Source organism: Hippichthys cyanospilos, chromosome 10 (assembly GCF_059441005.1).
Source record: "Hippichthys cyanospilos isolate Australia breed blue-spotted pipefish chromosome 10, RoL_Hcya_1.0, whole genome shotgun sequence".
In the NCBI taxonomy this organism is placed as follows: Eukaryota; Metazoa; Chordata; class Actinopteri; order Syngnathiformes; family Syngnathidae; genus Hippichthys; species Hippichthys cyanospilos.
In genome coordinates this window covers 19535239-19557280 of record NC_142378.1, presented here as the reverse complement: position 1 = coordinate 19557280, position 22042 = coordinate 19535239, and the positions used below count along the sequence as shown (strand labels likewise).

At 39.4% G+C, this 22042-nt stretch overlaps 1 protein-coding gene across 6 annotated transcripts in view; it reads right to left on the bottom strand.

The window, feature by feature from the left end:
* Window positions 1–22042, bottom strand: part of eps15 (epidermal growth factor receptor pathway substrate 15) — a 45071-nt gene that overhangs the window by 2932 nt on the left and 20097 nt on the right. For 3 of the 6 annotated variants that reach the window (XM_088425073.1, XM_088425075.1, XM_088425079.1), the window contains 12 exons: window positions 18130–18202; window positions 17287–17493; window positions 15879–16076; window positions 15396–15809; window positions 15236–15316; window positions 11944–12109; window positions 11819–11863; window positions 8458–8855; window positions 8064–8133; window positions 7909–7979; window positions 7313–7448; window positions 6827–7035 (listed from right to left, as the gene is read on the bottom strand). In XM_088425073.1, coding sequence (XP_088281199.1) covers window positions 6827–7035; window positions 7313–7448; window positions 7909–7979; window positions 8064–8133; window positions 8458–8855; window positions 11819–11863; window positions 11944–12109; window positions 15236–15316; window positions 15396–15809; window positions 15879–16076; window positions 17287–17493; window positions 18130–18202 — 2068 coding nt within the window. The remainder of the gene's footprint in view (window positions 1–6826; window positions 7036–7312; window positions 7449–7908; window positions 7980–8063; window positions 8134–8457; window positions 8856–11818; window positions 11864–11943; window positions 12110–15235; window positions 15317–15395; window positions 15810–15878; window positions 16077–17286; window positions 17494–18129; window positions 18203–22042) is intronic. The other 3 variants (XM_088425076.1, XM_088425077.1, XM_088425078.1) reach the window with 3 other exon arrangements.

The following is a 22042-nucleotide window of genomic DNA, read 5'->3' as shown; positions in this document are numbered from 1 at the left end:
AAATGAATTCAAACTGTGTCGCGTTAAAAGGAGAATCAACAGCTTTGAGCGTGTTCAACATTACACTAGTGAGGCGTTCATAGACCGCGCAAAATGTGGGAAATTCGAAGCACGCTTAACATGCAACAAATGTTCTATAACTTACAGATATGAAAACGAGAAAATATTAAGTTTTCAAGCGATGAGATTTATCTATTTTGCTATACTTTTTACATTGTTGCAAAGGTCTTGGTGCGTCTTATACATGGTATCATAGAAAATACCAGAATTTGACCTCCAAAATTAAGGGTACATCTTATACACAAGTATGTCTTATATTTGGGGCATTACGGTAATTCAGTTGCTTTTTGTGACACTTATTTAATCGTAATCAAAATTGAACACTGCGAAAAATAGTCACACCCATGACAGTAGTTTCTCACACTCAAAGGCGAGAGTTCACAGTATCCCCCTTGACCCCAAGAGACAGGTAAGATGAGCAAAGGAAGTGCGTCCCCGGGATGGTCGGACATCAAATGACAACTCGTTTTTGCCATGCAGTCCCTTAAGCTTGTTGCCAATAAGATACAGTGAATGAATATCAAGATAAGGCTCACAGAAGGGGTTTGTTGAGCCAAGACATATTTTGTTGGATAGTCCAAATGGAACAGATAGTTCTCCCATATGATGCTTTGCAGCAGTCTTTTTTTCTTTTTTGGTGACACGGCGATCGCGCGATGTAATGTTTTTTTTACGTGCATCTGTGCAAAGGTGCCAATCAAAGGAGGACAAAAATCGCAAGTTGTTGTCATATTCAAGCATAAGGCCAACTTGGCAGTAAATCAAATGTGTGAATTTCCCACAACTTTTTGTGGTTTTATTGTTCAAACAGATTGTCCTGATGTCATCACCTCTATTCTCACACACTTGGTATTTGCATGATGACCTTGCTGCTGACTGAGAACACATGTCTTATTTGCAGGATGTCTGGGGATTGCTCTGCTGTGCTGTTTTTATTGCTCAATATTTCAAAACTCATCTGTGGGAACTTCTCTTCCTTTCTTCCTTGTTGATGCACTTATTATTGATCGCATTTGTTTATGTAGATGGACATAATTAAGTATCCAGTTTGCATATATAGCCTGCAAGAACAACATTTTCAATGGATGAGGCATTCAAAAACAGAAACATGCATTCTCATGACTGGCACATGTGATGCAGCTGGAGAATTAAACGGCCATGCAAATCAGCTTAAGTGAATCAAAGATGATAATGAAGAGGAGGAAGAGTGACCGTCATAACATTTTGTCTAACATCATGTGATCAGTGCATTTGAAAGTATGGATGAAAGTTGGGATTAAGTTCCTTAAATCAACACTGCTATTGACGGCTACAGACGTCAAAGATCCATTTGAACTGGCCAGGCATTTAATGAACTAATACGACTATGAAGATTAAGTCGGGTTTATTTCGAGAGGTGTGTTTATACAGAAGTGCAGGAAGTCTAAATTTGTATCAATGTTTCGTGTATGACAAATCACGCAGGGTTCACGCAGAATACATACAGGTGAACGTAATTTGACCTTTGCGAAACCTTTGAATGCAAATTCCTAACTATTCAAACAACTTGACTCAAGTCAGGAGTTGAATATTCACAAGCGTTTGATTCATATATATATATATATATATATATATAATTTTTTTTTTGGTAAATGTGCACTACTATGCCTTTCTGTGACTCCCCCAATTTTTCTGAGCCTTTTCCTGTTTGAAGCCTTGCTATAGAAAAGTAAAATTAATCAGTAAGTTTGTGTCCACGATTGGGGGAATTTCCTCTGCAGTTGTTTTGAAAGAGATATGTTCTGTATAAAAAAGTGAATGCATGTGCAGGCACTGTGATGGCGGCGATACACACATTTAAAAGATATATAGGAAAATTTGGCTCACGGTGAAATAGAAGCAGCTCAGGTAGTTACATTCAAATGGAAGCACAGAAATCAAAGAGCACGCCCTTGATTTAACTCTTTATTCAACATCTTTGAAAACAAAGATGTCAAGACAGACAGACATGCACGCACGCACGCACACTAGCTACACAATGAAGGGCGTGCAAAAGTCATGTGTCTACGGCCATGTGATCTGAGAAGGTGGCAATAATGAAGTCATGCATCTCACATTGCACTTTTACAATAGCACCTTTTTTTCCGCCAAATTCATTTCAAGGAGTGTCACCAAAATTATATAAAACTTCATAAAATCAATCTCAATGCACTGATTGGAATATGCAGTGTACCTGAGACAAGAGGAATTAAAAGTTGCATGAAACATCTCAGTTGGGAGAAAGCTGTTAATTAAAGTGAATTTTGGATTAGATTTGGAATGAGGAATGAGTGCCAGACAAGCCACCTTCTCTTTCTCCTCTTCCCTCCATTCTATGCCAAGCATTTGTGTGAATGTCATATGTAACAAGGATGCAACATGAATTGGGCATAAACACCATTAGGCACAAAGGACTACAATCACAACCTAGATTGGAATCATAATTGCATGTATTTACTGTATTCCTCAGAGTACAAGTCACCCCCCCCCCCTTTTTTTTTTACTTCAATTTGGTACGCAAATATAAGTCTACCCCTGACTTTAGTGGATAGATCTTGGCTGGCTAATTATAACATGGTGTCTGTTGTTAAATTATGGTCCTTTTAGACGCATTTCTACATCGTATATCGAATGCGGTTGCGGTTATGGGGGGCAGGATGGAGAGGAGACTGCGAGGCAATGTACGAGTGCGGGTAGCAAATGCTGAAATTAATTTTGCTTGAGTTGAAGTTTCAATGCTGTATTTTTTGACACAACTGAATATTTATTTGTTTAAAAGCCCTAATAGTCATCATCACTATCTGACACAAATGGTCCTCCCATTTAATTCCTGGACGTCCTCTCCTTCCTGCTCGTCATTTTCGCAAACATCCTTGTTCTCCACGGGTAGTCCAATTTGTTTGAAATGGAGGTCTTCGCAGATGATTTTCTGATCATCTTATTTGGGCTGTGTTGTGTTCTGTTCTGTCTCCCCCTGATAGGAATCTCTCTGATTGCAGAGCAAGCCCGTCCATGTCCGATACCTGCATACCTAGTTGCAATTTGCTATCGGGACAGAGCCACGTCAGATAATTTTATGGATTTTTTGCTAATATCTTTGCAACAATTTGTTATCCGACTTTTGTGAGATCAGACAGAGTGTGTGGAAGGTTGACTATCGCTGTTTCTCCCCCCCACCTGCCAACATCAATGCCGGCATGTTCAAGCACACATTTAAGGACTAAAGGAGAGAAGTCGAGCCATGTCGAGCCGTCTTTTCCTTTTCATAATGTGTCAAAGTCGGCTGGAAAAAAAAAAAAACATCCATGCAGCCTTGTTGTTGACAACAAAGAGGCAATTAGGTGACGCGTGACGAAAGTGCATTTTCTGCCATGTTCTGTGGATGCATACTATATCGAATTACAGGTATACATAGTAATTTTAAGCCTTGTAAATGACACGATATGACTTATTTGACTTGTGGTTTCCTTTTATTTTCTTTTTTTGCTCATTTTGATGGTGTCTGCCTTGCAACTATACATTTTTGTTCTTTTGTTTGTGTGTTTGTTTTTCCCATGTTTGAAATAAATAAACTAATTTTGCATTTGAATAAATGTTATTCAAAAATAGACGTGGAAAAAATTGGGCTGTTCGGAACTATGCGGCTATAAGTCGACCCTCCAACATGGGGGTTGAAGCAAGGAAAAAAAACTTCACTACTCTGAGAAATATGGTATACATTCTGAACAATCCATTGTCTTCAGTGTCTAATGTTTCTATGTGTAGTACATGTATGTTATATTTGTTTGTTCAGTGAGATTTATCTGTCTGTTACCAGGTCTTCAGAATCAAAAGTGCAAACTGATGCAACTTCAATTACAGTGGTACCTTGAGGTACATTTGAGCTTTTCCAGTTATTTGGCTATTTTTTTTGTGTGTGTGTGTGTGAGCTTGAGATTGAACTTATTTCACAATAAATGGCAATGCGGCAAACAGTGAATATTTCATTAAAATAAAAGAGGCTTCAAGCTACTCTCATTTCAAGTTTCCTATCATACTAATCTTAAATCAAAGAGAATTACACATTTTGTCTAAAAGAGCACTAATGTTGACCAAGTAAATGTGGTTCACCATACGATGATACTGTTTGGAGCTAATAGATGGTGGAAAAGAAAGGACAAAAAAAAGTGTCTCAACACAGCCAACCAATGAAACTTTTTCCCCCGTCCATACAAACAAAAAGCCAGCTGCATGGGAAGTTTTCAACTTTGGAAAAAAGAGTAGGTGAAAGTTGTAAATAAGCTACAAGCGAGGGAAAGAGGGAGCACATTTAAGTGTGTGTGCGGGTGTGTGTATGTGACTGGGTGGGCATGTGTGCGTGTATATGCATATGCCAAAGGAGAAGCGGCAGTCATATAAGTTGAGAAAACATCAGAAAGAGAATATAATTTAGAGAATTAAGAATTTAAAAACTAACGTATTAAAGAGTGAACTTGGAAACATTTAGCAGAGTTTTCATTTATTTTGACCGGAACCTATATTTTCGACCTCAGGCTGCTGACTAAATTAGCTTCCTGGACTTGCCTGTGATCCCAGACTTAGGTGATGAGAACTTGACAAAGCGAATTACACCAGAGGAAATTAATGCTGCTATCTCCAAGTTGAAAGCAGGTAAGGCAGATGGCCCTGATGGCCATTTCCACTGGTTTTGTAGTCTGAGGGGAACACTACACCTCCTGCTTCTGACAACATTTAATCTTGTGTTACAGGATGGGGGAATTTTAACCTCCTGAGATGTTAAGAAACAAACATCTCAATCATCCCCGCAGAAGGGAAAGACAAACACAATGTGAACTCTAGAGGCCAATTTGTGTCTTTAATCTGTCTTATACTCTTGTCACTTCCATTCCTTCCCGTAGCTTCGAGAAGCTGCTACCTAGCATCATAAATTTGGATCAGACTGAATTCATTTGAGGGAACGGTGGAAGAGTGGTTAGCACGCCCTCCTCACAGTTCAGAGTCCCGAGTTTAATTCCAGCTTGCTCCAACCTCCCTGCGTGGAGTTTGCATGTTCCCCCGTGCCCGTGTGGGATGAAGGATGGTACATCATAAAAAGGGAGTTCTGGAGACAGAAAAGATCTTCCACTTGGGTCAGATACCTTATTAAATACTTCCATATAGAGAAAACTATTTTTTGGGGACTGGTTCACTGGAGTAGTTCTGGCGTTATATGACAAGCCTTTGGCTCGGATTAAGGTAAATGGTAACCTATCCAGAGCCAGAGCTGCCCGATGTCACCCCTCCTGTTTGATTTGAACCGGGTGGCCAATCCACAAAACAAAAAGCAAGAATTAAAGGTAAACATTGTTAGGACCAGAACATAAGATTGCCATGTTTGCTACTGGCTCTCCTCAGGCCTTTCACTCATTCACTAAAACATTATGGTGTACATCTTTAAAACCTTTAAGATTGGTTGAGCACAGACCGAATTTCACAAGTACTTGAAATTAATCTAAAGTGGCTGACCTTTCAGCCAAGTGAGGTCGACTTTTATCACATTCTGAGAAATGTGATGACTGATATTCCTCCAAACTGCATTAGTAAACTTTACACAGGTTTATGTTAGGCCATTAATAAAAACACCATGTACCTTAAAAATAAATGGTAGAGGGAATCAGGTATGGTGATTTCCGTAGAGACATGGAATATTGTTTGGAACTTTTAATACTCCACATCCAGTTCCATAGACTGGAGGAAATTCTGCTGGAAAAAACATTACATATTTTAGAACTCCCTACCGGGAGAAATACGAGGTAGTAGATAGGCCGCGTTGGAGGAATTATGACTCGACTGTATCACTACCAGGTTTTTTGGGCTTGCCCAAGACCGAAGGATTTCTCGTTGGCCATCCAGACCTCATTAAACACTCTATTTAACATGCAAATACCCTTGCGATTTGAGGTTTTATCCCTGGGCCATTTCTTTCCCCGAAAGGGGGATAGACATAAAGCTGCTGCAATTACTCTCGGTTGCCAGAAGCAACCTACTTTGAACAAAAACATAACAAATTAGACTCCAAAAAGACAAATTAATGGCATTATCATTTATTTCAATGGGAAAATACGATTGATACACATATATTTTGAGTTACGAGCGTAGTCACAAGGCAAATTAGTCGCACGTCAAGGCAACAAGTCCGATTACTAATTGGCATGGGCCACCTAACTGCCCTAGATTACCTTTTTCTATCCATGTATTCATTTAAATGTTTGGTATTTGTGAAGCTGTCGAGATGAAAACCGACCCTGAATTGCTCAAGATGTTATGTTTTGATGTAGTATTGATGGTGTCTATATTTGGAATTGATGCATCACTGAAAATGTAGATTGAGACGACCACACTGAACATACGGTTGCATCCAACAACACTGTGTCGCCACTTTCCTTCATATTAGTGCATCCTACCACAGTCAAAGATAAATAGAAAGTCCACGCATGAAGGATTAAACACCCCCATTAAAAAACAAAACAAAACAAAAACACATGGATGATGAAGAAAAGTGAGGGTAAGCATAATGAATAGTTCCCTTAAACTATTGATTGGCTTCTTGTGGCAATGGATAGAGGGACTGAGGTAATGGTGCTGCTTGTCAGAGTGAGTAGGAAGTAAGATGACCGCAGAGGAGGGTGTCTGTGTGTGTGCGTGTGCGTGTATATGTCTACTGAGATAAAGGTGAAGGTGAGGGAGAGGGCGACGGGTTGGTGCTCACTTTGTCAAAGCTGGCAAATCGGTCAGCTTCCAGTACGTGTTGACGAGGAGGGGAAGAGGGGGCAAAGGGGTCGGCTACGAGATCCTTGGCAGGCAGGGAAGAGGGGGAGGAAGAAGAGGAGGAGAACTCTCCCGAGGTCTGCGTAGGGAAGTGGCCGCGTCGCTGGAAGGAGTCCGAGGACTCTGTTCTGGAGAGGGAGGATCTCTTACCTACGACGACCAAGCAAATACGTGTTTTGAGGGAGGCACGACAAACATGCCGTCGCAAATCACACAAAAGCTGATTTGCCGCGAACAATTTGGAAAATGACCATAATTGTCATTTTTTTTCTACTCCATATTGCCAATATCATATTTCTTTCTATCTATATTATGAGGGGCAGTCCAAACTAAACGAGCACCGTTGTACTATCCCATTTTATAGTTCATATTTGCTTCAGAAATGTCATCGTTGTGAAGTTGAACGACTCATTTGAGTTGGACTGACCTGGAGGTGGAGGTGGTGGTCTAGTCTGCGTGCCCGTTTTGGGAGGCAGCGCAGGGGGAATGTCAGCATTGGTAGGCTTGCTGTCCTCCTGGAACAAATTCCTGTTGTTGATGCTGAACTGATCAGTGCCGTTTGACTGCAACATTTAAGAAAACCCATATACAAAACAACATGAATTGTATTGCTTGAACAAGCCGGCATGAATGGCGACAGGTGATGGGGGGAAACAGCGAAGGGCAACCTTCCGTGCTCTGATCTCACAACAGTCGTCACTTGGGTAAAGAACATCCCAAGTGAGATGATGAGCAAATCATCTCCGAAGACCTCCATTTCAAACTAATTTGATGGGTCCAAAGACGACTACTGTGGAAGAGCAACGAGGATGTTTGAACGAACAACAAGATGATGACTTTTAAGGCTTTTCGAAAAAATTAATCTTCAGCTGTGTCAAAAAAATTAAGCATTGAAATGAAGAAATGTCTCAAAAAGTTCCGTAATTTTGTCATTTTAAAAACACACCATGTGTTTTAAATGGACAGCCATGATCTATGTAACCACTTAATTAACGTGATCACTATGCTAGAAATGAACATTACCTTTGTCAGGGCACTGAAGTCAGCAAAGCCCTCTCCAAAAGATTCATTCCCAAATACGGCAGCAAATGGATCTAGAATCACACAGAGCACACAAACATAAATAACATTATGGGTGTTAAGAACGCTGCAGAGTAACAGCATTTGGAAAGCCCTACCTGGGTCTGAGTTGGCACTCACTGTGGTACCACCTGGGGCAAAAGGGTCATTGGCTGCTGCAGTGTCCTTCTAAGAAGAGTAAATCTTAAACTAAAGCAGTGCTTCTCAATTATATTTTGCCAAGCCGCCCCCCACCCCCCACCCCCACTGACTAAATGATCTATAAAAATTGTATGTGTACTTAGGTACACATACAATTTTACAAAAGGATACAGGTTCAGACCTGTATCCTTTTTAACATGAACAAAAAATATATATATATAAATCAACTTTCAACAACTGTTCATTGTTTTTTTGTGTTTATACGGGTAAGAGCTAAGTCCAAAACAGAAAAAAAATAACCAAGTGTATCAAAGTGCCTTAACCTCTTCCACTGTGTTAGAGTGGACTCACCAATGCCAGGCCACCACTTGGTGGAGAGGTGCTAAATGGATCTGTCTCCGTGCACTGAGAACCAAATGGATCTGCCTCACTGGTAGCATTCGTGGTGTGAGGGAACAGGTCTGATTCAGATGTGTCTTTGCCCGTAGCGGTGAACGGATGTGCGGGCGGTGCAGCTGGATTCGTGGCTTGGGAGGTATAAGGGTCTGGTTCTGCCGTCGTTGTTGGGGAAGGATCGCTGCGCTTGGCCGAAAACAAGTCTGACTCTGGTGCACCGGTGGTGTTGCCAAACGGGTCGGTGGAGCCAGAAAAAGGATCGTCTGAGGAAAAATGGCTGCTGGCGGTTTGCGTGAAGAAATTATCCGTAGCAAAAGGGTCCGACCCTTTGAAGGGATCTCCCCCAAATGGATCTGATGGTGCAAAAATGTTGAGTTAGTTGTAGTTCATCATGCGTGTCGAGTAAAACCTTCAAAGTCAAATGCCCGAAGGTCAAAGTTTGGACCAAATTGTTCTGGGAAAAATAATGGATCACAACAGAATCATTGCAATCAGGCCCTCCTCTTATCTATCTCTGGCTGGACTCTCATGAGGAAATAAGAAATACACGACGGTCCGATTACTTTTAAATCATCTGCACACGATGGTCCGATTACTTTAAAATCATCTGCGTGGCAACATTTTGGTTTTCCAATCAAGGAAAAGGTTGTCAAAGTCAAAGTCGGTTTGTAAACTCAAAAAAAAATAAAATAAAAATGGCATACCGCTGCTAACGGTCTACCTCCAGCACCTGAAGCTATAGCCAGTTCATCAGCTTCTAACAAAACAAGCAATAATAATAAACACTTTTGCATCGCCACCAGACACATCGAGTGCGAGAGCTACCAAGACAACACGGGATAATGATAAGTACGCCGCGCTCGATATGAAGCCATTTTTGACGGCGGAAGAGAGTGAATTTCGGCCGCTAATTAACACTCCTGACCGTGACATCCAGTCACAACATCACTCTAATCGTACAGTAGTTTCGACACTTTGCAAGAAAATCAAAGCGGTCATAGATTCGATGAAACATGCAAGTATCTTTGCCATCATGATTGATTCCTTTGCTTGCTTTCAAAAGTGCACCTTCTATATCTGCTATATCAGTTGGCAATGTCACTATTTGCATGAATGTTTTTTTTGTTAATGTTTGGCACTTTAAACATTTTTTTTTTCATGTTCAGCTATGAAAGAGTCCAACGGCTTGACACAGCATGTGAAAAGTGGGTGTTATTTTGTTGATTTTTACTTTTTCTGAAAAATCTTAGCTGAATAATTAGTTACAGCAGCGGCATACTGAAAAACTTTAGATAGTTTATTGCAGCCTGCTCAATAAAAATATACATCCATTTTCTAGAGCCGCTTATCCACACAAGGCTCACAGGCTTGCTGGTGCCTATCCCAGCTGTCTTCGGGCAGTAGGCAGGGGACACCCTGAACTGAGGCGGAACCGAACCGGGAGCGAAACTGGACAAAGTAGCACCAGACAGGTGGACCAAATCAATAACGAAAATACAGACAATAAAGGCAGACGCAAGTGGAACGGAAACATGAACAAAATCCCACAACAACAAAAGCCAACCAAACATGACAAAACAGTACAAAATCCATTCTTTTTTTCCTCAGAAAGATTTTCATGACTTACTTGTAGAGTTTGTCTTTGCGTTTCATTTCCAATAATAAATCTGTGTATTGACATGGACGCCAGTGCTGAAAGTTGCGTCGGTCCAATTTCCGTTTTGCTCTTCTTCAGCCATTGTGGGTTGTAAAAAAAAAAAAAAAAGCGTCCACGAGTCTGGCTTTGATGTAACGTTAGCTGGTTGAGCAACATGTTTTTTTTTTCTTTTTTTTGGAAATAACTTTAATTAACTACTTCCACCGTCAAACATGGTGGATCAATATAGCACCGCCTTCCTGCAGTGAGCGCCCAGTCACGACACGTTCTACGTGAAGTTTCTTGAAGGTGTTTTTATGATTGGCTATCGCAGCCTTCTAACAAATATGTGGGCCAGTACACAATATGTCATTGCAAACTGCAAAGAAGCCTTCAACTGTTCAAGCGAATGCCCAGCGACTTCGGGCTCAGGTCTGTCATGGTTTGCCTGGTGACACACGTCAGCTGAATTCTAATTGGATAAAAACTCTACACTAAAACTGCAGCACTTCGGAGGAGTGTAACTTTATGGATATAATATGACACGAAAAGAACAGAATAAGGAGAATAATTTTATCTATAAAATATATATATATATATATATATATATTTACTAAAAATAAATTTAAAATGAAATTGACTTTTATCACAGTTATTATAATTCATTATAGTTATGATAATGTCAGGTTATACTAGGCCAGCAGGAGAAAGCCCTGCTGACAGGCCACAACTGATGTGTGTGTGTGTGTGTGTGTGTGTGTGTGTGTGTGTGTGTATGTATGTATATATATATATATATATATATATATATATATATATATATATATATATATATATATATATATATATATATATATATCGTATTTTCCACACTCTAAGGCGCACCTACAAGTCTTTATTTTTTTTTAAAAGCTGATGGTGCACCTTATATATGGATCAATATTAAGATTGGGATTCATCGATGGGGAATGAAGTGATAAAGTAAGCGTTACCTGTTTCTTTTGTGTGTTAACAGTTGAACAAGGTTGGTCATATTTGACATTGAGTTATTATGCTATTGAGAGTTTAGATCAGTGGTCCTTAACCTTGTTGGAGGAACCCAACCCCACCAGTTTTATATGCTCATTCACCGAACCCTTCTTTAGTAAAAAATATGATTTTTTTAGACTGAGGGGTGGACCTCTGCGGCAGAGGCACCACCAAACCCCTGAGACCGACTCACCGAACCCCCAGGGTTCGATCGAACCCAGGTTAAGAACCACTGGTTCAGATTTATTTGAGTTACTATTGTTATTTCTTTGAGTCTTACTATATTGTGGTTGAAAAAGTTTTAAAATATGTCATTAATTGAGGGTGCGCCTTGCAATCCGGTGTGCCTTATATATGGAAAAGGTTTTTAAATATGTCATTAATTGAGGGTGCGCCTTCTAGTCCGGTGCACCTTATAGTGCAGAAAATACAATATGTATGTGGGTATACTTGTCCTCAGAATTATTCATACCCTTGTGAATTTTAACTTTTTTTTTTTTTTATGTTTGTGACAGAACTAATTATTTTTTCTTAGTTTCTTTTTGTGAGCCTAAGAAAATTTGCGTTCTAAAAGGGGCCCCTGCATCCAAAAAGTTTGAGAACCAGCGTCATGGAACAGAATATGTTCAACTTGGGAAGCTTTCAACTTACCAGCAGAATCCACTTTTCCAAACAGGTCCTCTTTAAATGGATCATCTATACAAAAAATATCACATTTTCAAACAAGGGATGGGAAGATAACAAATGACACATGAGATGGATCTAATAGTGCTCACGCTCTGTAAAAGGGTCTGAGCGGAAGAAGTCCATCTTGGGCAGAGATGGTTGACTGCTAGGGGGTTGCGTGGCGTGGAAAATTAGTGCTTGTGTCGGTAATGAGGATGTGGTGACGTCTGAGGATGCTGGTGCTTCCTGTTTGCTCTCTGGTTCTGGTGATGATGCCTACCAAAAAATTTTGGATTGGCAGGTAAAAATCACGAATCAAAACATCAAAATCACAAAGACATCAAATTTGATTAAGTTGATTTCCTCTTTCCATTCTAAGGACGTTGAATGAATCAATGGCGCCCTCTGTTGATTACACATTGCACTAACACACATTACACAATACAATGATGACAACAAGTGCAAATGTGCTGCAAAAACAGGAATGACAAGAAAAAAAAAACATTAGTAGGCATTTCCATGGTTGTGGAGATTTTCAGCATTTATATTTTTGCATTACACCATATTTAGCAGATTTCTTTATCCAATTGGACTTACAAACAAGGACATAAGCGTATATATAATACAGTTTAGGAGAGATCAATCGCAAAACAAATTGCCTTTGAAGTTTCTTTCTATTTGAAAGCTTTGAATGAAAGATTGACTGATACGATCATCATAGTTGATATTAATTTCAAGGAATCAAGAAGGATTTGTTGCAAAAAAAAAAAGAAGAAAATACAAACTCCAAAACTTAACTTCATTTAAATTGCTCAGTCAAAACAGAAAAATGCAGCGTAAAATAACTTGGTTAAAATAATAGGAAAAACAACTTTGCAAATTTATATTGATACTGAACCCCACGAAGCAGAATAGGGGCAACAGCAGCTGTCATATGATTGACTGCTGTAGCCGAAGAGGATTCATGTACAGCATGATACACAATGAGAGGAGGCTCCCGCTGCACACTGCAGTTGCCTGTTAAGGCAGACGATGCAGCAGGGGAAAGATTTCCCGGCTTTGGCAAATTTAGACCGTTTTAAATAACTGTGACTTTTAAAATCACAGTGTATCGCCAATCCAGTTATGGCCCCATGTATAGTCTCAACTGTTTACTAGCGTAAATTAGCCTGGAAGGCTAGTGGGCATTCAAGACAAGGCAAGGCATATCTGGCTTTGATTGCTGATTGGCTCTGGCTCTTGCTCGACTAAGCAATCAGATGCTGCTATGGGCAGGATAATGCTTGCACGAGACTCCACAGTCAGAGAAACGTAAGGGTGTGCAGGCATTCATTACGTTTGGGTCGAGTCGGGCCGGGCTTCTATCTCGCTGACTTTTTTTTGATAAATAAATATATGTTTATAAAAATGTACATTAAAACGATGTGTGGAATGTGGATACTAAACTAAGGAACACTTGTTATAAAATAAATAATTTGGATAAAACAGAGAAGGCGCTGTAAGGTAATTGCTATTTAACTACTATACAAGCCGCGGAGTCAGAGCGTGCTCTGCGCATGTGAACGCCGCCCTCTTAATTATCTTAATATATCTTTTCCCATTTGGTTGATTTGCATTATTCTATTTAAAGCCTAGTGGGCTGCAGTATTTCTCTACGTAGTTAAGCAAGTGCGCACCAATGACGGACAGGCCTTAAAATTTTCCCCGTCAACTCTTAAAAAAAATCCATCAATGATGGAAAATTGTCGGTTAATGTAACCTCTGCAGACACAGGAATATAAAAGATGTAAATGTTTATACAGTCATGTTAAAACTTAGATTTCGTAACAAGAGTCTTTATTTTGTGATCATAAATTACTACCTCCTCCTGAGTCCTCACAAATGAAATATTATATTTCGGGTTTGCTTCGGGCTTGGGCCTGCAAATCAAGTTAATTTGTCGGGCTTGGGCCGGGCCGGGCTTTATTACCGCGGGCCTGGGTTGGGTCGGGCTGGATTTTTTAGGCCTGATCTTGCCTCTATCAGCTGTCAGATTAACATAATAGGCAGATGACGATATGTACCAATTTGGTAAATGTCGACCAAGTCGATAATCGGTCTACTCCTACTATAAATGGACAGAAGTCTAGCAGGAGAGTCTAGTGGTTTCTGAGAAAGAGTGGAAGGAGTACTTCTGCAATGAATTGGTATTCTTCAAGGTTGTCCTGTTCTAGCTTCACAAAGAAATCTCGTATGGTGAACAAGTGAAGGGCTCTTTCTTAGAGAGCAGACGGTCAATATAAGCCACAAAAAGTGTTCTGTGACAAAATGTGTGCCGTTGATAACTTGCTAAATGCTTATTTTTCCATAACGACTATTATTCTTGCAATGAAGTTTCTTACAAATACAGTAACTAGTTCAAAAATATGAATGTAATATGAATGTAACTTATTTGTAGTGCTGTTTGACATAATGTGTAAGCTTTTCCTAAATGTTTGAGTGTATCCAGAAGTGCCTGTCTTGGGTTGCTGAAGTTGAAATCTTAATTCAAAGAAGGGGAGCAAAGGACAAGAAAGTCAGCACTACTGACTTGCTTGAGGCCCTCCGGCCAAGCAGACCTCCCCAACACACACACACACACACGCACACACGCACACACGCACACACACACACACACACACACGCACACGCATACACACGATTTCCCATTCAGTGGATAACAGCAGAGCACACACATAGACACATTACTAAACACACCTCTCTTGATTTCATCTATAAAAACCTGAGTGTAGGTCATTTAGCTCAGCTTCTGTCACGGTTAAGATCAGCTGATGATGCAGAGCTCTTTTTAGACAACTGAGTTGCTCCTTTTAGAACTATTTGCTTAGAAATAAATACTTTGCAGTTTGTTTGTTTGTGTAAATTAATCCTGAGCCAATCAACAAAGACCATGGAATGTCACTAAGGCATCAGTGGTCAATTGGTCTCTCAATCAAGATGATTATTTAGCATTCAACAACACCACCAAAAAAAAAAAACCCTACTGCAAAACAAAAACACAAGTAAGGCATACTGGAAATAACTAAACGCTACAAACACACGAATGATGCAACAAAAATATAAACACATAAATGCAAAAAAAAAATAAAAAATTAGAAGCAATCCTAATCCCATAAAAGACAAAACATTGCAAGCTGCAATCAGAAAAACTAAGTGGAAGCACACAATACACGCACAAACAAATGCTCATGAACATGGTTTGTTTTTTTCCCTCAGGGAAACGAGGGGAAAAAATTCCATGACTGTGCCGAATTGTGAGTACGCTCGATACGAGTACGAGTCGATCAAATTTTACAGGGGGAGTACAATATTACACTGTTCAGACCAAACACCTCAACTCTAAGTCTAACTTTCAGCCTTTACCTTAGGTGGGCTTGGTTTCGGGCATTCTGCTGCTACATCCTGGGCTTCTGAGGAGGTGTCAGATGAAGGGGTATTATGTTCCTGGTAATGTCACAGAAGAACATGAGTTAAACATTCAGGTTGTAAACATATTGCTCAATTATCATTTTTTATTTCATACATTTGTTTTCTCCTGCGGCTTGGCAAGTGTCTGCACATTTTTGTGAATCTCAGAGGAGGCTAAGCTGGTATAGAGGTCATCCAAAGCATCGCGCTTCAATTTTTCCTCTTCTGGAGTCTTGGGGCGCTCTTGCTCATTCTTGTCCCCTTTTTCTTCCTTCACTTCTTTCTCTGTTTGTTCTGAGAGTTCTTTTTGAGGGTGTGACGCAGTAGTGGGTTTGTCTCCCGTTTGCTCTATGGGTTGGTCCTCCTGGAAGAGATCCTGCTGGAAGGGGTCCTTGTGATCGAGTTCTGGCGTAGGCCTTGATGATCCATTGACCATAACAGGAGAGTCGTCTTCCAAAGCTCTCTTCCAGCTTAGCTGGGCTGCCATGGACCGCTCCTCGACCTGAAGGCTGTTTAGTCTGTGTTGAACCTGAACAGCAACGTGGAAAGAAAGTTAAAATGAGCTCTTGGGAGACAGGTTGCAACGTTTTAATCTGACCTGTGTAACTTGTGTAAAGGAGTCGCGCACAGACTCCTGCAGAGGGGTGAGTTGCTCCTGGGCAGCTTGGACTTTCTCCTGCAGTTTCCTGCTCTCCTCCTGCAGAGCCAGAAGCTCCTCTCGAGCCTGGACCAGTTCCTCCTCATACTGACATATCTTCTGCTCCTGCTCCTCATGCTCCGACTGCAGCGATGTAATCTGACAAGAGTCGATTTGCGTCAGAAATACGTTAATAAGCACATACAAGGTTTTGAAAATGTGAGGATGCCTTATGATATTATGGCAAGCAGTAATAGAGGAACGCAAATAATTTTAAGGATGTGTCTGAAAACAAAACTGAAAAGTAAATGCCAAAAGAACAAGCAGAAAAAGACTCCAAGGACGGGCAGCAAAAGAGTGAAAAATGGCAATTTGATTTTTGATTGATAGTTTGTCTGTACTGCTCACCTGATTTTAGTGTAAATACTTCAAATTAAAGCTCAGTGACCACCAACAGCCTTTTAAAATAATTTATTGGATTGCAAATAAATATTATTTTTACTAATCATTTAACCATGGATTCTTTTGTTGAATAGACGATGAATGGAGCAACGAATGCTTGACTGAACTGACTGCAGAAAACTTAAAAATAATGATGAGATTGTTACAGGTTTAGTCGGTAACATATTAGCCCCCCAATGTAAAAGCAAATGTTTGAGTGTTTTATTTTGATTAAACACAAAGATATTAATTCTGCTTATGTGGAGAACTACACAAAACAAACAGAATTTATTGTTGAGAGGCTGAGATTCCAAACTGGACCATTTCAAACGAGACAAGCTTAATTATTCCATGATCAAAAACCAACGTGATAATTGATTAGTTGTCAATTAGCCGATTGTTGCAGGTCTATTGCAATGCTAACCTATTTTAGTCTTGTACAAAGCTGGAATGTTGAAAATTATGTGAATGCGCAAATACTTATGGAGCTGACTGTTTCAGTAGGTCAATAAAAATGAGGAACTTACTATATTGATTTATTAAACACGTGAAAATAATTTTCCAACTTCTATAAAATTGTCTCTATTACAATACACGTTGATGGTTTAGTGAGGATAAGTGGTTCAGAAAATGGTTGTGCGTATATTAATATTTCCATTTCTTGAGATGGTAAATCCTAGATTTTCATTTGCTGCAAACCACAATCATCAAATTTGTTTACAAAATGTAAAATACTTTTTTTCACTATCTAATTATTTTGCATATTTCATAATCGTATAAGGATTTTTACATGCGGAATATACCATATCAAAACAATTAAAAGCCAGATTGACAACCAAATAAGTGCAAATCTCATCAAAAGAATTAAAATATGCTCAAAAATAAACACATGCCAACAAGTGTTGGACCTGTAATAGTGTTTTGTAACCTGGTGGTTTTCAGGAGGGTGACAATGGCCTTCAGCCAAACCCACCAGTTGGCTCTCTTGGCTGGTCTGCTGGCGAATATGGGCCAGCTGCTCCTCTAGTGAGCCCTTTTGTTGGTCCAGCTCAGCCAAAGCCTCCTGGACCTTTTGACGCTGAGTCTGCAGTTGCTGCAGCACCTCACTTTCTCTTGCTACCTCACTCTGCAGGTCCTGAGGAAATATGCTCCTGTCATTCTCATATATTTTCAGTTGAGCTTCAGTAGACACTTGATGTGACTCATCTGTTGCGCGAAAGTAACAACAGCGTCATTAAATTTCATGATATGAAATGAAAAGGTCATTACTAGCTGTATGAAAATAAAAATCGTGGAGTGAACACACAAGCTGCTTAAATTCAAAACCAAGATCAGGATGCATTTTATTATCATTACACATGCGTAAGTATACATAAGGTAACAAAATTGACCTAACTGGCTCGAACCATCCAAAAAACATATAAAGACACTGATAATACAAGAGGCCCTTGAGCAGGTTCCCACATATTTTACTAAAATAACCAACTATCCCTTTAATCCACTATCACACAAAATAATGCTCATTTCATCAACTCGAAATATTCTGACACACACACACGCATGCACACACACACACACACACACACACACACACACACACACACACACACACACATAAGGAAACAAGCTTCTTGGATTCTGTTGTTCACAAAACAACTCAGTTAGCTTATGTGCTAGTTCACATGACCACAATAAACAATTACTGCACGCTGTAAAAGTTGAGATGTTAAAATCCATATTTAAAATAAAACGGTCAATAAATAGATCTTACCTGGACCTCATTGCTGCGCTCGTTAATGGCCGCCTCCTTCTCCTTGATCTCCTCTTCCACAGTGACTTTCTCCCTGAGGTTCCAGCACAGCAGATAAGAACATTTAGCCACAAAAGACAAGCAGGTTTAATTCCAAGACCGCAGGGCCACAGCCAGCAATGCACTGAACCCCTAGCAACTTGGTCCTCAGGCGCAATTCCATAGGGTCCTTGGACAATCATGACCCTCAATTTGATTAAAAATGCTGAACCAACAGGGCCGAGACTCAGAGGCCACAATAAAGAGGAGAAAAACAGCTTGTGCTTGATCTGTCAGGTATGTGGGAGATGAGAAGTGAGAAGCAGATGCTGCAGCGAGGGAGAAGGACCAAACGACATCACTCCTCTTGCTACCCCTTCATAGTGCTTCATTAGTGCAAGTCATGCTACATTATAGTTTTATCTCTTGAAGTGAAAGGCACATATTAGACATTATACACTGCAAGATTTAATGACATCGAATTCAAACGCTATATCAAAATTGAACAGACTTAATCATTCAATAATACGTAAGTTATAAATTGTCATATAAATATATACACATATATATATACATATATATATATATATATATATATATATATATATATATACAGTGGGCCCCCGGGTTACGAACTTAATCCGTTCAGCGGCTACGCTCGTATCTCGAATTGCTCGTATAGCGGGCAATCCAAACCCATGTTAATTCGTGAATGCGTGCAACGCGCCGAAGCCTTAGGTAAAAACGACACACTGTATACATATATTAAAATTGAGTGACATAATCTGCTGTACACTTGCATTATATAATAAATACAATGGATAAATAGCTTTTACCTTTGAAACGACGAGACTTGAGCTGGGTGTAAGGAGAGGGGGGCGGAGTCCAACGCTCTAAGTTAACACGGCGATGGATATGCTATTGGTCTTACAGTGTTACAGTAACTCTTTCAGTCAGGGTGCAAATCACGCAGATACTAAAACATCATCCTCTTATTTCTTTCTTTACCGCTGCTAGTAATTTTAGAAGCTATGTCTAACAGATAAAGTTTGCAAAGTCTTCACAACATTCCGTTTTTCACTAATTTTCTCTCTTTCCTTCCATCCTGTCCCATCAAGCGAGATAAAGGCGTTCGGCCAATAGCATATCGGCATTTCTGTGATTGACGTGTGACGCCGGCCAATAGCATCTCCGTGAGTGAGACCGGGTGACCTTAATCGACCAATAGCATATTCGCATCTCCGTGACTGACTGATAATTATTCACACTTTTTTTTTAAACGGTTGGAATGTATTGACAATTAATTTTAAAAAAAACACACATTTAAACCAATGACAATTCTTTGTCCTGCAATCGGCACATTTAATTTCATGTCAGCTGTTTTTCCCTTTAGCTGTACAAACACTACACTTAAATGGTAATATATTTAGACACCGTGAGTGAGACAGTCAGTGTGACGTTGTAAGACCAATAGCGTTCACGTTACTGCCACAAGTATCTACTAATGATTGATGATGTCGCTGCTGTTGATTTTAGTGACGCAATTAAACGAGAACACATCTACATACTCAATGGCCGGCATCTCGAATTGCTCGTAAGGCGAGAGGTTTGTTCGTAAGCGGAGGACAAAAATCTCCCTGATCCACGCTCGTAAGGCGAATTGTTCGTAAATCAGGGTGCTCGTAAGCCGGGGGCCGACTGTATATATATATATATATATATATATATATATACACACACACACACACATATATACATACATATATGTATACACACATATATACATACATATATATATACACACACATATATATATATATATATATATATATATATATATATATATATATATATATATATATACATATATACACACACATATATATATATATATATATATATATATATATATATATATATATATATATATATATATATATATACAGTGGGCCCCCGGGTTACGAACTTAATCCGTTCAGCGGCTACGCTCGTATCTCGAATTGCTCGTATAGCGGGCAATCCAAACCCATGTTAATTCGTGAGTGCGTGCAACGCGCGCAGAAGCCTTAGGTAAAATCATCACGCTGTATACATAAATTAATATTAAGTGACATAATCTACTGTACAGTTGCATTAAATAACAAATACAAAGGATAAATGACTTTTACCTTTGGAAAGACGTGACTTGTGCTGAGATAAGCAGAGATGAGCAGAGATGAATGCTCTAAGTCAATACGGTAAATCAGATATGCTATTGGTCTTACAGTGTCAAAGTAACTTTTTCAGTCAGGGTTTTCTCTACTTCCTTCCATCCCAACCAGCTGTGCCATCAAGCTAGATAAAGGCGTTCGGCCAATAGCATATCGGCACTTCTGTGATTGACGTGTGACACCGGCCAATAGCATCTCCGTGAGTGAGACCGGGTGACCTTAATCGACCAATAGCATATTGGCGTCTCCTTGACTGACTGATAATTATTTGCACTTTTTTTTTAAACGGTTGGAATGTATTGACATCTTATTGATTAAAACACATTTAAATCTGTGACGATTTTTTGTCCTGCAATCGGCACACTTAATTTCATATCAACTGTTTTTCCCGACGTGAATTGAGCACGGTGGAAGCGGAGAGGTGGTTGTGTGTGTTGCATTTACTAGGCAACACACTTATGGCTTGTTCGAGCGTCAGTTCACCTTTGGTTACAACTCACAAAATTGCAACAATGACGCTGTCCCAATGCATATCGGGAGATCGCCGACTAACCTGACATGCAATCTTGTCTAGCAACCATTATATGGCGCTGTATCATCACCCGTAATAGGGTCCATAGATTAACCTCTTGAGTTAATACGGCAATGCATATAGGCTATTGGTCTTACAGTGTTACACTAACTCTTTCAGTCATGGTGCAAATCACGGAGATACTAAAACATCATCCTCTTATTTCTTCCTTTACCGCTGCTAGAAATTTTAGAAGCTATGTCTAACAGATAAAGTTTGCACAGTCTTCAAAACATTCCGTTTTTCACTCATTTTGTCTACTTCCTTCCATCCTGTCCCATCAAGCTAGATAAAGGCGTTCGGCCAATAGCATATCGGCATTTCTGTGATTGACGTGTGACGCCGGCCAATAGCATCTCCGTGAGTGAGACCGGGTGACCTTAATCGACCAATAGCATATTGGCGTCTCCTTGACTGACTGATAATTATTCGCACTTTTTTTTAAACGGTTGGAATGTATTGACAATTAATTAAAAAAATAACACACATTTAAACCAATGACAATTCTTTGTCCTGCAATCGGCACATTTAATTTCATGTCAGCTGTTTTTCCCTTTAGCTGTACAAACACTACACTTAAATGGTAATATATTTAGACACCGTGAGTGAGACAGTCAGTGTGAGATTGTAAGACCAATAGCGTTCACGTTACCGCCATAAGTATCTATTAATGATTGTAGATGACGCAACTGCTGAATATATTGACGCAGTTAGGCGAGAACATTTCTACATACTCAATGGCTGGTTTGACGGAATGCTCGCAAGACGAGAGTTTAGCTCGTAAGCGGAGGACAAAATTCTCCCTGATCCACGCTCGTAAGGCGGAATGTTCGCAAATCAGGATGCTCGTAAGCAGGGGGCTGACTGTATATATATATATATATATATATATATATATATATATATATATATATATATACACCATATATATATATATTATATACATATATATATATATATATACATATATATATATATATATATATATATATACACCATATATATATATATTATATATATACACCATATATATATATATATATATATATTATATATATACACCATATATATATATATATATATATATATATATATATATATATATATACACACA